This window comes from Podarcis bocagei, assembly GCF_964188305.1.
Source record: "Podarcis bocagei genome assembly, chromosome: 4".
In the NCBI taxonomy this organism is placed as follows: domain Eukaryota; kingdom Metazoa; phylum Chordata; class Lepidosauria; order Squamata; family Lacertidae; genus Podarcis; species Podarcis bocagei.
This window is the reverse complement of record NC_138128.1, coordinates 92016682-92030435: the sequence shown is the minus strand read 5'-3', so window position 1 is coordinate 92030435 and position 13754 is coordinate 92016682. Positions and strand designations below refer to the sequence as shown.

Sequence of the window (13754 nt, the reverse complement as noted above, 5' to 3'; positions counted from 1 at the left end):
AAATTAAAAGGGGTAAAAATAACATTGGCAGGCCCACACATCATTGAACCAAGTGGGTTTTGACTGTACGCAATTTTGGCTTTTGGCACGATCCCCGGAACGTAAGTTGCGGGTTTACTGTACACCATATTTTATTGATCACAGTTTAAGGTTTGGACGTAATGCTAAACTGTGTGTGGCTGACTGGAAATGGAAACAGAAAGATTTCGATCACCTCACGGCTGCACCATAGAGGGGAGCATACACAAGCTCAAAGCTTGCCCAAACTCCTTCCTGTAACTGTAAACCATGGTTTAGTGTTACATCTGAATGCAGCCTCTGTGCAATACCATTTGCAGCAACATTGTTTGCTAATTATCCAGCCGCAACCCGATTAGAGCAGAGGGTTTAGGAACAGGGATTAGCAAGCAGCGTGGAATGAAGAAGAAATACCTTCATCTGCTTCTTATCTTTATACATTTTCTCCATTTTTTCTATATCTGCCTCTAACTCAGTCTGATAGAGGTAGATGTCTTTTTCTGGGTCAGTCTGGTTAAAGAAGGAAGAAGAAGGAAGAAACAACACATAAGGGGAGGCAAAACAAAAGCTAATTCTGAAAAAACAGGGCCTTTTGTTTTAAAGTGACAAAGATAGACAAGACGAAAGTCAAATATTTTTCCATACTCAAAAGCACAGCTGGCTTAGATTCCCACCTGAATTTGTCATGATCTAGTAGTGTTTCTTGTAAATATTTCTTTTTAAACCACTGTAAAAAATTCATTCGTACCGCACAAAACACTTGTTAGTACAATTATCGCTACAGATCACAAGAGCAAGGAGGCTGCTGTGATCCAACGAGGGTTAAAAGGAACGCTTTAAGGCTTCTTTTCAGCCTGCAACAAGGCATAAGGAATCCAAAATCAATTAAATCCAAACCACCACTTGCACTCACGTAAAATCCAAACATTGCTAGAGACTGAAAGCTTGAAGCTACACAAACACACAGAAACCATACTATAGTACAACGTATGTTTGAATTACCTTTCTATCCTCTCTAGTAAGGATAGAGCAATCTCCCGGAGTATAATCCCAAATCTTTTTTGGAGGCTGATGGAAAGCAGAGGAGGAAATGAGGAAATGAAGGTAAGGAAAGACTTCACAAAGAACATGGAAACTGGATTAGAACAGAGGGAGTACATTGGGGGGAAATTGCATCAACACTGGAAATAAAATTGAAGAGGGGAAGGAAAGAAACAGGGTCTCAACCTGTTAAACCACAAACACAGGAGATTATGGGAGGGGGACAGAGGAAGCATGCATTGTGTTGCAGGGCTCGCTTTAGAAATTTGCTTGAAAGCACTTCCAATACAGTTTGCTAAAGAAACCAAACCAGAATAATAAAAAATAATAACTGCACATTCTTTCCCCCCTGAAAAAAGAAGGGGTATAACCAAGATTTTCAAACAGAGCAAATTGTGGGGTTGCCGTTTCTTTTTTCTTTTAAATACAGATCCCCAGCCCCTTTCCCAGACTTCAAATACATACCATGTTAACAAATGGCTGAAATCCCAGAGGTGGCAGTGTGGGGCAATGAAAATGCAGAGTTATTCATGTCACCGTTTGAGCTACTTGTTGATCTTTCGCAAGGAACAGAAGGTGGAATTAAGAATTTAGTCAAAGAAGTGAATTAAGGGCCCAGGTTTGGAAACCAGGTCCCGGGTCCCAACAGATCTGGGTTTGGGAGCTGCTACACAGAGCCCAAGGAACAGAAACTTGTACTGATAGGAATCAAAATCAGCGGCTTCTGCTTCTGGTGTAGCAGAATGAAAAATATGCTGGTGAGAAGCAAGGCTGCCTTGTCTTATGAAACTAGGAATGGAGATTCACTTCTATAACCTTTTGTTCAGTTTATCAGCCATCCAGCAACAAGAATTCGCTGAATGGCAGACAAAGGAAAAACAAACCCAACGTACACTGAAGAAACTAGGCTTGGGGGAGAAATTTAGGAGGTCTACACTATAGAGTCAACTGCCTTTTTCTGAAGCCACCCACTTGTTTCTGCATTTCAGAATGCGGCCCACTCCAGAATCTGAACCCCGACGATGAATCTGAAAGGATGATCTGATGCCTGCCTTTTACCATTTTTCATTTTACTTTTAAAACTCCCCGCACCCACCCACAGCTCGAAGCTGTGAAAACCGGCAGCTCTGCCAATCTCACAGGTGTATGCCATGATGTGCTGTTTCTCCCTGGCACTTAGTACAGGAAAAAAACCCAAAACAATATGGCTGCTCCCATACAGCAATGGGGCAGCCATTTTAGAAATTAAAAAATGGTTGCTGTATTGCTACATGATGGCAGCCATATACCGTATTTTTCACTCTATAAGACGCACTTTTCCCCTCCTAAAAAGTAAGGGGAAATGTCTGTGCGTCTTATGGAGCGAATGCAGGCTGCGCAGCTTTCACTGAAGCCAGGAGACCAAGACGTGCGCACCGATCCCTCTTGCTCTCCTGGCTTCAGGGATAGCTGCCCGAAGCCTCCTGAGCGCAGCGGAAGCGCTCCTGCTGTGCTCTGGAGGCTTTGCGTTGCTTTTGCTGAAGCCAGGAGAGCAAGAAGGATCAATCCCTCTTGCTCTCCTAGCTTCACTTCGCTGGAGAGCCGCTGCACAGCTTTCCCTCTCTGCGCAGTGCATCTTCAGCGAAGCGGGAGGAGAAATGGAAGGGGCTCCGCTTATCCTGCCACTTTGCTGAAGGGACGCTGCGCAGAGAGGGAAAGCTGTGCAGTGCCCCTTCAGCGAAGCGGCAGGAGAAATGGAGCCCCTTCCATTTCTCCTCCCACTTTGCTGGAGAGGCGCTGTGCAGAGAGGGAGAGAAATTCCCCCCCCCTTGTTCTCCTCCTCTAAAACTCGGTGCGTCGTATGGTCAGGTGCGTCTTATGGAGCGAAAAATACGGTACTTTTTCTGTATTAAATGTTGGTGAGGAATGATACACCATGCCATTCCATCCCTCCCAAGGAGATTTCCAATTTGGTGGTTTCTAATATACCAGAAGCATGGGTGGCGTGACCAGAACAGCAGTATCCATCTAAATCAAGTAAAAACCAGGATTCACAGCAACAAGTTTGAGCTGTTCTGCCTTGAGCCCATGTGCAAACCTTTCATAGAGGAAATAGAAGCTTCCATCAAAACCAAGACCAGAGTTGTGGAGATAACTACAGAAATGTTGGTCAACAGGCCAGTTGAAGCCCATGAGTCAAAACATTGGGGGAAGTAGGTACCACTGGGACCAACACACCTGGGAGGGCAGGGATAAAAGAAGGGTCATGGGAATCCATCATAGGCCCAGGTGACAAGGCCAGAGTTGTCTGCACCAAAGCCATTCCAGTTGGAGCTAGTGAAAGCGGAAATTGAGGCAGCAGGAGAAACTGATAAAACATGGGCAGTAAGAGCCCATCCTGGGCACCATTATTAGCACTTCATAGGCTATTTGAACCACCCATGGCTCAGGCACTAATGTTGAGAACACAGAGTATATCTGTAGAGATTGTAGTTGAAGGAAATGCGTGGTGCAGAAAGGGAGATCAAATCAGAACAGGGCAGTCCCTCAAACGATGAAGGGAATAATAGTCCTAATGTGATGGCCTATGTTCATAGACACAAGAAGGCCATAAACCAGGCTTCCTCAACCTCGGCCCTCCAGATGTTTTTGGCCTACAACTCCCATGATCCCTAGCTAGCAGGACCAAAGGTCAGGGATGATGGGAATTGTAGTCTCAAAACATCTGGAGGGCTGAGGTTGAGGAAGCCTGCCATAAACTTTCCCAGTATATAGCAAGGAGAGGAGAGATGAGATTGGCTGTCCCACCAGGGGCCATTGTCCCATTGAACTTAGCTTCAGTCCAACAGGGGACTAAAACACACACCAATGTACCATAGGCCACAGTTGTCCAGATTTGACTGTGGGCTTGAAAAAAGCTATGTTGTCCCCAAGCTCACAGTTGGAGACCAATGAAAAATGGCGTGAGTCACCTTTAAAAGGGGTCCTCAGGGTGTTCCGATAGAGGTTTCTCTCCCTATCCCAGGCATGGCCAAACTTGGCCCTCCATATGTTTTGGGACTGCAACTCCCATCATCCCTAGCTAACAGGACCAGTGGTCAGGGATGATGGGAACTGTAGTCTCAAAACATTTGGAGGGCCAAGTCTGGCCATGCCTGCCCTATCCAAACTGGTTCTTCCATATGCTCAAATGAAACACGTGCCAAAATAAAGCTTTCAGTAAGAAATGACGTTTCCTAATGGTTTTCAGTTCCAGCTTATTTGGGGGAGCATAGTATTCAGTACTGGAGAGTACTGAAGTATTTAACCTGAGGGCATCACACATTAAAAAAACAAGCCATCACTATGGCTGGAGTTATTGCTGGGGAAATGTGAAGAAGCACAGTTTATATATATATCTACGCAGTTCATGCCTGTCTGTGCTGAGTGAGGAACAAGGAAACAACTTCAAACTCATCTTGGCAAATGTTTCACAGACAAAGGGTTGGGGTTTTGCTTTTTTTTTACAATTTTGCAGCAAGACACTTCTTTCTCTGCTCTTTCAGCTAAAACTTCACCTCCTTCCTGCCCATATTGGCAGATTTTACGATGAAAAAAAGGACCCTGTTATAAATTCAATGTAGGCCTATTAAAATGGCTGTCTCTAATGGAATAATCTGCCCTTCTAATCCCTAGCTGGGTATCCAGATTTCCTATTTAAGAGGATTCCCATGCCTTTAATAGGGATCTTAAAGTGAGAATTTCAACAGTGGAGCTTTCCTTAGCACTGTGGGGGTAAGCAAAGGGGAATTGGCAGAACTTCACTTTGCTGATAGCATTTTGCACTTTTGTAAAAGTGAAAAAAGAAGAAAACCAAATGAATGTTTCGACGGAATCTGATCGCTAGCTGGGAATGCACTTTGAACGCTGCAGAGTGCATTTTCACAGTCCTAAAGGCCACAAATTTCATGGCTCTTACAACCAGGGATGTAAGGAGCCCAGATTTCCATTCCACCCTGTATTCATTGCTGCTTCTCTTTGCTCCAGTTCACCAACCGCCAAAAACAATGCTATTTGTAATCGCTGTCCGCTGTGGCGAAATTACGCATCTTAATTGATTACATAAATTATGTTGTCATCGCATTGTTCCACTCTATTCAATTTAAATACAGAGGAAACAATGCAATCGAGGGGGAAACAGAATCAATTCTCTATCATTTGTAAATTGACAGAAACAACAACAATGTATACCAATTGTATTGTGTTGGTTGTTTTCCATTCCATACATGGAATTAATAAGAGAACGTTGGCAATTTCTGCTCCTGTTTCACCCCAATTTATACCGTATTTTTCGCTCTATAGGACCACTTTTCCCCCTCCAAAAATGAAGGGGAAATGTGTGTGCATCCTATGGAGCGAATGCAGGATCCTTGGCTTCAGCGAAAGGAACGCGAAGCCTCCGAAGCACAGGGGGAGTGCTCCCTCTGTGCTCCGGAGGCTTCACGTTCCTTTCGCTGAAGCCTGGAGAGCGAGAGGGATCGGTGCGCACCGACCCCTCTCACTCTCCAGGCTTCCAAGGTAGCCGCCTGAAGCCTCCAGAGTGCAACGCAAGTTCCCACTGCATTCTGGAGGCTTCAGGTGGCCAACCCTGAAGCCTTCGGAGCGCAGCGCAAGTTCCCGCTGCGCTCCGCAGGCTTCTGGTTCAGCAAAAGGAAGCCTGGAGAGTGAGAGGGGTCAGTGCGCAGCGACTCCGGAGGCTTCGGGTGAACACACCTTGAGCACACAGAATGCACCTTGTTTTAGAGGGGGAGAATGGGAAAAAATTCCCCCTCTCTCTGTGCAGTGCCCCTTCAGCCAAGTGGGAGGAGAAATGGAAGGGGCTCCGTTTCTCCTGCCGCTTCGCTGAAGGGGTGCTGAGCAGAGAGGGGGAGAAATTTTTCCCCCTTGTTCTCCCCCTCTAAAACAAGGTGCGTCCTATGGCCGGGTGTGTCCTGTAGAGCGAAAAATACAGTGATTTGCTGGAGGGGTGGTGGTGGTTTTGATCACCTGGCTTTCTTGAATCCCCATAACGTGCAAAAGGAAACCTAGATCTGTTCCACTTCTTACAAAACTGGAGGAATAGGCTCAGGTGGGAATAGTTTGCAATGCTTAACACCCTTCATGGTCAAAGGTATGGGCTCTTGCTCTGGCAGAGAAGTTAACCCAGGGACAATTTTTCTGATCAATGGGACCCATTTATACAATGTGTGAGAGGAAAAACTCAAGGGGGATTTTCTAGGCAGACTTGATGCCAAAGAACCCTCATTCCTAAGCTTCTGGTATGAGTTTAGGGCTTAACTGACACTAATGGGAGGGAGCCGCCTTCCTAATTTATCATGTTAATATGCAAAACATGTGCCCCAAATTTAGTTGTTATGATAGGTTTTTTAAAAAATTAATTCTGCATTTCATGACCATTTGTAAGGTGTGGAAATCTTAATAAAAATTATTTCAAGAGCAAAACTTGGGTGGATTGTGATTTGTTTCAGAAGTCTTCCCATGAAAACTGTGCCCAACCAGAAATATTCTAAAGTTACGTAAGAATGGAATAACCATCAAAAACTTTCAATTTCTGCATGCAGGACTATCTGTGTGAATTGGGTGAATAATCCGTCCCAGCAGAATTCTTCCACCTGGTTGCCTCTCAAAAATATGAACACAAACATGAAACCACCACAGTAATTTAATATTGGTAAAGCAGCTACAATATGCTAGGCAGTGTGCATAAATGCAACACGACAATGGAATCAAATTCTCAATTCGGTTGTTTGTGGAAGGCGCCATGTGTTACAGCATTCTGATATGACACTCTTGCATCTGAAACCCACTTTGAATAATGTGGGAAAGATTAACACAATGGGTCTGTCCATCAGGACATTTCTGGGATCTTTGCCGCAACTGCAGCTTCCTCGGAGCACTGTGGCTGGGAGAAAAGCAGCGGCGCACAAGGAGGGAGGGACAAGCTATGTGTATTGTACAGGATTCATCCTGCTGGCCAAAGATTTCAGGAAAGAGTTGGCAAGAGTTGATGAGGGCATCCTGGTTTGAAGTTATTTAGCAAGAAAGAAAATGGCCGTCCTCGCTGTTGCTAGGGGAATGGGAAGCACCCACTGGAAAATAAAGGAAATAGCATTTCTCATGAATTGCAGTGGCATGCTAAACTTCGGCATATGACACAGGTTTAGTGAATTCCAGATATCATCAAGAGTCTGTACATCTGTGGCTTGATGCACAAACAGAAATTCTTTCTGCTTTTTTTGTTTTTAAAAAAAACAAGGTTGCATTTTTTTTTGGTCATAACTATAATCAGAATGGAGGCGGGAGTGTTGCATGTGCGTTTTGTAAGGCAGGCTGGGTTGGTTTTTTTTTAATGGCTGTGACCATCAAAACTTACCGGTTTCCCAAACTCCAATTCCGAAAAGAATTTATACCAAGGCTCATTCTTTAAATCTATCTCTTCTGGGCTTATATCCCGAGTCTAAAGGAGTTGGTGATACGGGAATGGAAGAAAGAGAACGACAACATTATGCAGAGAATAGGAAAGGGCCGTTAAAGATGCGGTGTTCTGCGTCCCCCCCACCGTGGCTTATGAGGCATTCAGTTGGCAGCCTACACCCCATTACTTGGCAACGTAAGCTGCGGTCATACACAGCTCCTTGGGAGTAAGTACCATTGAATTCAATGGCGCTTGCATCTCAGTAGACAGGCATAGAATTGAACTAATGTCACTGGCGAAACTCTGTTTCAATACAGAGTGTCAAAGGTGTCCGGGAAGGAAGATGGGTCATTTCTGAACCAGGACAGATAATGCCATTACAGTGGTACCTCGGGTTACATATGCTTCAGGTTACATACGCTTCAGGTTACAGGCTCTGCTAACCTAGAAATATTACCTCAGGTTAAGATCTTTGCTTCAGACAGAAATCGTGCTCCGGCGGTGCGGCAGCAGCGGGAGGCCCCATTAGCTAAAGTGGTGCTTCAGGTTAAGAACAGTTTCAGGTTAAGTACGGACCTCCGGAACGAATTAAGTACTTAACCCGAGGTACCACTGTATTGACAAGCAAATGAAGGAGGAGAGCTGGTGAAATAAAATTTCCCCTCAGCTGAAATGCAGATGACATGGTCAGCAACAGCGGGGCGACATATGGAGACACGTGACTTTCCTTTTCACTAAATATAACATGTGAATAAAGCCTGTTAAGTCCTGCTTAAATTTCCAGGGCAATCCGCTCAGAACATTCAATTGCTGAAAAGCAAAATTGTGACTTTGGGTTGCAATTTCGGTTGCGACCCCTCCCGCCTCAGCTACCCTCCCCCCCATTTATGTGTCGGTGCAGAACACGGCATCTTTAACAGCACATGGATATGTGAGAAACCCTTTTTCATAAATGGCAAACAGGATGAAGGGTGAAATTCTAAACTAAAAAGGACGCAGTTAGAGAAAGCATGTTACTGAGAAGTCTCTAAGGGGAATGGACACACAAGACTCTGTTCTGTTAGACCACCAACATTTAATACAAGGGTAAAAGTTAAGAGTTCAGACAAAACCAACAGAGTAGGGACAGGACAGGACAGGACAGGAACAGAATGACTACCAAGAAAGGCTCTCCCTTTTTGTACTTATATTCTGTTTGAAAGCAACAAGCTGGAGCTCTTAATGATGTAGTTAATTAGAACCACGGTACACTGAATACCTGAGCACATTTAAACATTGGCTCTTAGTGGAGCAGACTGCTTTGCATCAAATATAAAACAAGTTGAGGTGTACCTGATACCATAATTTTGAAATCTGGGAAATGTGCTGAATCCACCTGGATTAAAAGGTGATTTTATCTTCCCAAACGATAGCTACTGCACAGTGTTTTGGTTCCATTCTCCTTGGATGATGTTAGCACGAGGGACTGAATACAGCAGAATAATGTTTTGCTTGGCAAGTGCAGATGGACTCCAAACTCAAAATGATTGGGGAAAGCGATATTCCAGCTATACAAAGCGACTAACATTCTTGTTGGTCCCAGGAATACACCCCCCCCCCCATTATTTCTGTGCTTTGGGGTCACTTGACTAGCAGTGAGATTGTCTGACAAATTACAGAGATGTGTTGGTTTTTTTTATATAGTTTAGGAGGGGGCAAGCAATATTAACATTTGCTTTCTGGCTCATCGTAAGTCAATCACTTTCCCCAATCTTTCCATTGTAAAAAGAAGCTATGAGACCCTTAACTGTCAAGGGCGCTAAAGACATTAGCCCTTGGTTGAGATGAGTCATGTTGACTCAGGCCTCCTCTAGCAAAGTCCCAGAAGCTCTTGCAGAGTCTGCTAGACACCTTGCAGGCCTGATTGGTATTTTTCTAAGTACCCCTTAGCAGCCAAAAGCAAAGAAAAATAGTAAGCTCTGGCATTCCACCAAACTCTTTCTGCTAGTTCAACAAGGATTCCAGCTAGCAGGAGCCAAATACCAGATAACTCTTGTTTTCACTTCCAACACATCTCAAATGTTTAAACTACTTGTGATATTACGCATGCCTGAGTCCTGTGCTCAGAATTTTCCTCCGAGTTGGAATCGGCACAGATATAAAAAATGCTGTGAAAATGCTTTAAAAAAAAAAACGTTTGGGGAAATACATTGAATTTTGCATAGCTCCCTTTCGCCATCTAGTGTCACATTTGTATATTGCTCCTTAAAACACATTTAAAACTTTTTATTTGCAGCTGTATAGCTGAGTCCCTAGTCTCTTTTCCCCACCTCTGAACCAGTTAAGGACTTGGTAAGGGTGCGGAGGAGATTTGCCCTACAAAGACTTTCCACACTAGGGTTCTAGCAGAGAGTTTTAAGACAAAACCACTCAAAATCCTTCTAAATCTTAAAGAAAAAAAATTGCCCTGTAAGGCTGGAAACCTGGACAAACTTTAATTGAGGTAGGAGCAGTTCAGAATTAACCTGCTCTATACTTCTCTGCCTGTGAGAGGAGCAAAGCTATGACAATGTAAGCTGTCAACTGCTAGCCTATGACACTTTCGTGTATTTAGTCCCATCATTCCATTCCATTCTTAGATAAATTCGGAATTTCTGGGGTACAGAAGAATCCTTCCAACACACACACACACACAAAACCAAATACATATTTAAATGTTCATTTTCTCTCAAAATATATATTTAAATGTGCATTTTGGTATGTCCAAACTGCACAGATAACGCTGGATCACGACAGTTGGATCTGACGGACAGCTAAGTGCCAATCAGCATGTCAGGAAGAGATTCAGGTCCTTTTGTTTAGAAATCTGCAAAGACGTAATTCCTCAAGCATCTCTAGTCATCTTCTTTGCAAATATCAGGCTCTGAGGGCTTTTCTGATACTGGAAGTGAGACAGCCTGGGGAGAAAGTGCTTGAGCTATACAGAGCTTAAGGAAGCAAGATGGGGGAAAGGTTCCGCTTCTCTCAACCACACACCTCTTTTCATACTAATTTAAGGCTCCCACTTAGATGCGAACGGGGTTCAGATGTGTGAATAAACTGTAGAATCATAGAATCATAGAGCTGGAATAGACCACAAGGGCCATTGAGTCCAACCCCCTGCCAAGCAGGAAACACCATCAGAGCACTCCTGACATATGGTTGTCAAGCCTCTGCTTAAAGACCTCCAAAGCAGGAGACTCCACCACACTCCTTGGCAGCAAATTCCACTGTTGAACAGCTCTTACTGTCAGGAAGTTCTTCCTAATGTTTAGGTGGAATCTTCTTTCTTGTAGTTTGGATCCATTGCTCCGTGTCCGCTTCTCTGGAGCAGCAGAAAACAACCTTTCTCCCTCCTCTATATGACATCCTTTTATATATTTGAACATGGCTATCATATCACCCCTTAACCTCCTCTTCTCCAGGCTAAAGATGGCTATCATATCACCCCTTAACTGTACCTGCTCAGAAGATTTTAAAGCTAGAAGCTGATTTATTTTAATGGCAGAATGGACTCCCTGAAGGCTATGCATCACAAGTGTGTGGCCACAGGTACAAGAAAAAAACCCCACCCACTATGAAAATTAAAACACAAAATGTGTCAGTGTTCGTAACAACTGGTTTAGCTGCTCTGTGAGTTGCCTACTGTGGTCTTCTAGCAGTTCAAACTGTTCCAGTAGCCGACGCTGAGTGCTTTCCTGATCCTCAGATCCTAGCCACTCCAGCGTCGCTGCAGACAGTTACAGCTTGCCACCAACTGCTCCAACGCACAGCCACTGACACCACCAGGACTCATCAGCTCCCTGCTGAGATGCTGTCAGTCGTTTTGCACTCTGCACATGCTCAGAAACACTGGGCCCATAACCTGTCAGTGTTTGTAAAAAACAACAACAACAAAGGAAAGGGTTCTGACTTCCCTTTGTCTCCTCAGCCTGGCCCTCAGACCCTTGTCGGCATAAAAGAGTCCACAAGAATATCCTTGCAGAGTGCTTTCTGCTTTTATTCTTAAAAGTGCAAAAGCGACTGACACACAACACTACCAGCTTTCACCAACCAACCCTACATTTCTCACTCTATATATACAACCCGGTGAAGGCCGCTGACTCATGCTGACCCAGCTTTTTAAGCATTAAAGAAACAGCGGCCATTTTAGCCGTGACAAAATGGACAGAAGAGGACTGGCCAAAAATGGGGGAAAGGGCGGGGGGAAAGAATCAGTGGTGTAGCCTGGGGTCGGGCCCCAAAGGCAGTTTCCCTGGGTGCAAAATTTCAACACCCGGTGCTGCCTCAATACAGCTGCACACTTCCATCGCTGGGCTCCGTTGGAAACAGCTTCTCCATGCGAACCAGGAAGTGACCTCTGCAGATAACAAAACAACTCTTCTTTTCTTATCTCTGCAGCTGCAATTTCCTGGGTGAGGTGGACGCCGTTAGGCAGCTGAATGCACAGGCGTCCTCTGTCTGTTTCCCTCACCTCCATCCCTCCATGCAGTCCCGGGCACCAGCAACCCATGCTACAGCACTGGGAAGAAGGGACACGCTGAGCCCAATAAATTGAACAGGCCTAGCTCCCTTAGCTGAAAAAACACACCCCAAGTGACCATCCCTTGTGATGGTATACACCACTGTGGTAGTCAATAGAGAACTGAGCAAGAAGACATGGGGTCAGCCATTTAAAACATTAACACTAGACCTGAAGGGGAGTAGGCTGCTACCAAAAACAAAAGACAGCAAAAGCTCTAGCTCTACATTCTGAATGATGTTCCTTGCAGGCATAAGATGTTCCATGTGTGTGCTTGCGCAGAGCTAGTTTGTCAGCTTGGACATCATAGCAAAGAACGGAAAAAATCAAAAGGGGGGCTACACACGAGAGAGGAAAGTCTGTGGCTTGTTCACAATCCTCCTAAACCACGATCATTTGAACTGAGCCAATTGTCGTATTTTTAACACAGACTTCCTTCTGCCTAATGAGAAACAGCTTCGAAACTTCGCAAAGCTCTGTACAAACATAAAATGCTGCCTTGTGCAGATCACAGGGAAATAGGAAGCCGTCTTTTACGGACTCAGACCCTTGGGCCATCGAACTCAGAATTGTCTACACTGACCGGGAGTTTCTCTCCAGTGCCTCAGACAGAGGACAGTGGTGGGTTTAGGAGAGTGGAACTTTGGCGGCACCACAACCCACACACAAACAAGTCATGCTGCAATCAACTGAACACAACCAACACAACTCTGGACCCCCTAACCACTCGCAATGTCTGTGAGGTGCAAAAGTCCTGTGTTATGCTGACACAACCCCCTACACTAGCACTATGCAACAGAACGAAAAAACAACACGCCTTCCCTCTCTTTCCCCTCAAACTGTAGGATGTCTATGACAAAAGTGTCTCTCACTACAACCAGGCATGCCCAAAGTCCGTTTTGGGGGCCTAATCCTGCCCATTGGTCAGTTTAATCTGGCCCCCATAGCAGTTTATTTCCTGGGGTAAAATCCTAAAAAAACCTCAACAACTTCAATCCTAAAAAAGGTCAATAACTTTGGTTGGCCCTCACGGCCCCTTACTTCATCAGATCTGGCCCTCTTTGAAAAAAGTTTGGAGACCACTGTAAACGAACTGTGAAAAAGACTCCATGACAGGCATCCTCAACCTTCAGCCCTCTAGATGTTGTGGACTACAATTCCCATCATTCCCGACCACTGGTCCTGTTAGCTAAGGCTCATGGGAGTTGTAGGCCAAAACATCTGGAGGGCTGCAGGTTGGGGATGCCTGCTCTATGAATTGAATCTTTAGTTTAAAAACCTATGATGTAGAATGGAAGGCAGTGGGTGGGTTGCTGATTTTTGGCCTCACACAGCGTGCTGGAGAAATCTGAGACCCAAAGGTCGGCCACTGCTGAGGATGTCTCAAGACCTGCTTGGAGGTCCTGGGGACTGAATCTGGAATCTTTTGCAGATACTCTATGGTCCATTTAGCCCATTATTATCTCTGCAAGATGGCACTGACTCTACAGCAGCCTATAATGATGCTCTCCAGATGTTTTGAAACACACCTTCCGTCAGACCTTCCGTCAGCTGAGCTTTCACCCACAAGCGGAGCTTTTGCCCAGGATACTTGCTGCATGGGGAAGGAGCACAGATGAATTTATGAAACCAAAACTCATTGGTTTGGAGCTGCATGCGGAAGGTCGTAGGTTCGATTCCTAACATCTCCATCTGAAACTCTGGAGGGTCCTTATGTTCCAA

The 13754-nt window shown here is 44.9% G+C and overlaps 1 protein-coding gene across 38 annotated transcripts in view; it reads right to left on the bottom strand.

Moving 5' to 3' along the window:
- Nucleotides 1-13754, bottom strand: part of SORBS1 (sorbin and SH3 domain containing 1) — a 212920-nt gene that overhangs the window by 46944 nt on the left and 152222 nt on the right. For 32 of the 38 annotated variants that reach the window (XM_081191485.1, XM_081191457.1, XM_081191484.1 and 29 more), the window contains 3 exons: nucleotides 7451-7534; nucleotides 1021-1086; nucleotides 433-528 (listed from right to left, as the gene is read on the bottom strand). The exons of 1 other annotated variant lie outside the window; for it this stretch is intronic. In XM_081191485.1, coding sequence (XP_081047611.1) covers nucleotides 433-528; nucleotides 1021-1086; nucleotides 7451-7534 — 246 coding nt within the window. The remainder of the gene's footprint in view (nucleotides 1-432; nucleotides 529-1020; nucleotides 1087-7450; nucleotides 7535-13754) is intronic. 5 more of the 38 variants (XM_081191483.1, XM_081191478.1, XM_081191449.1 and 2 more) reach the window with 4 other exon arrangements.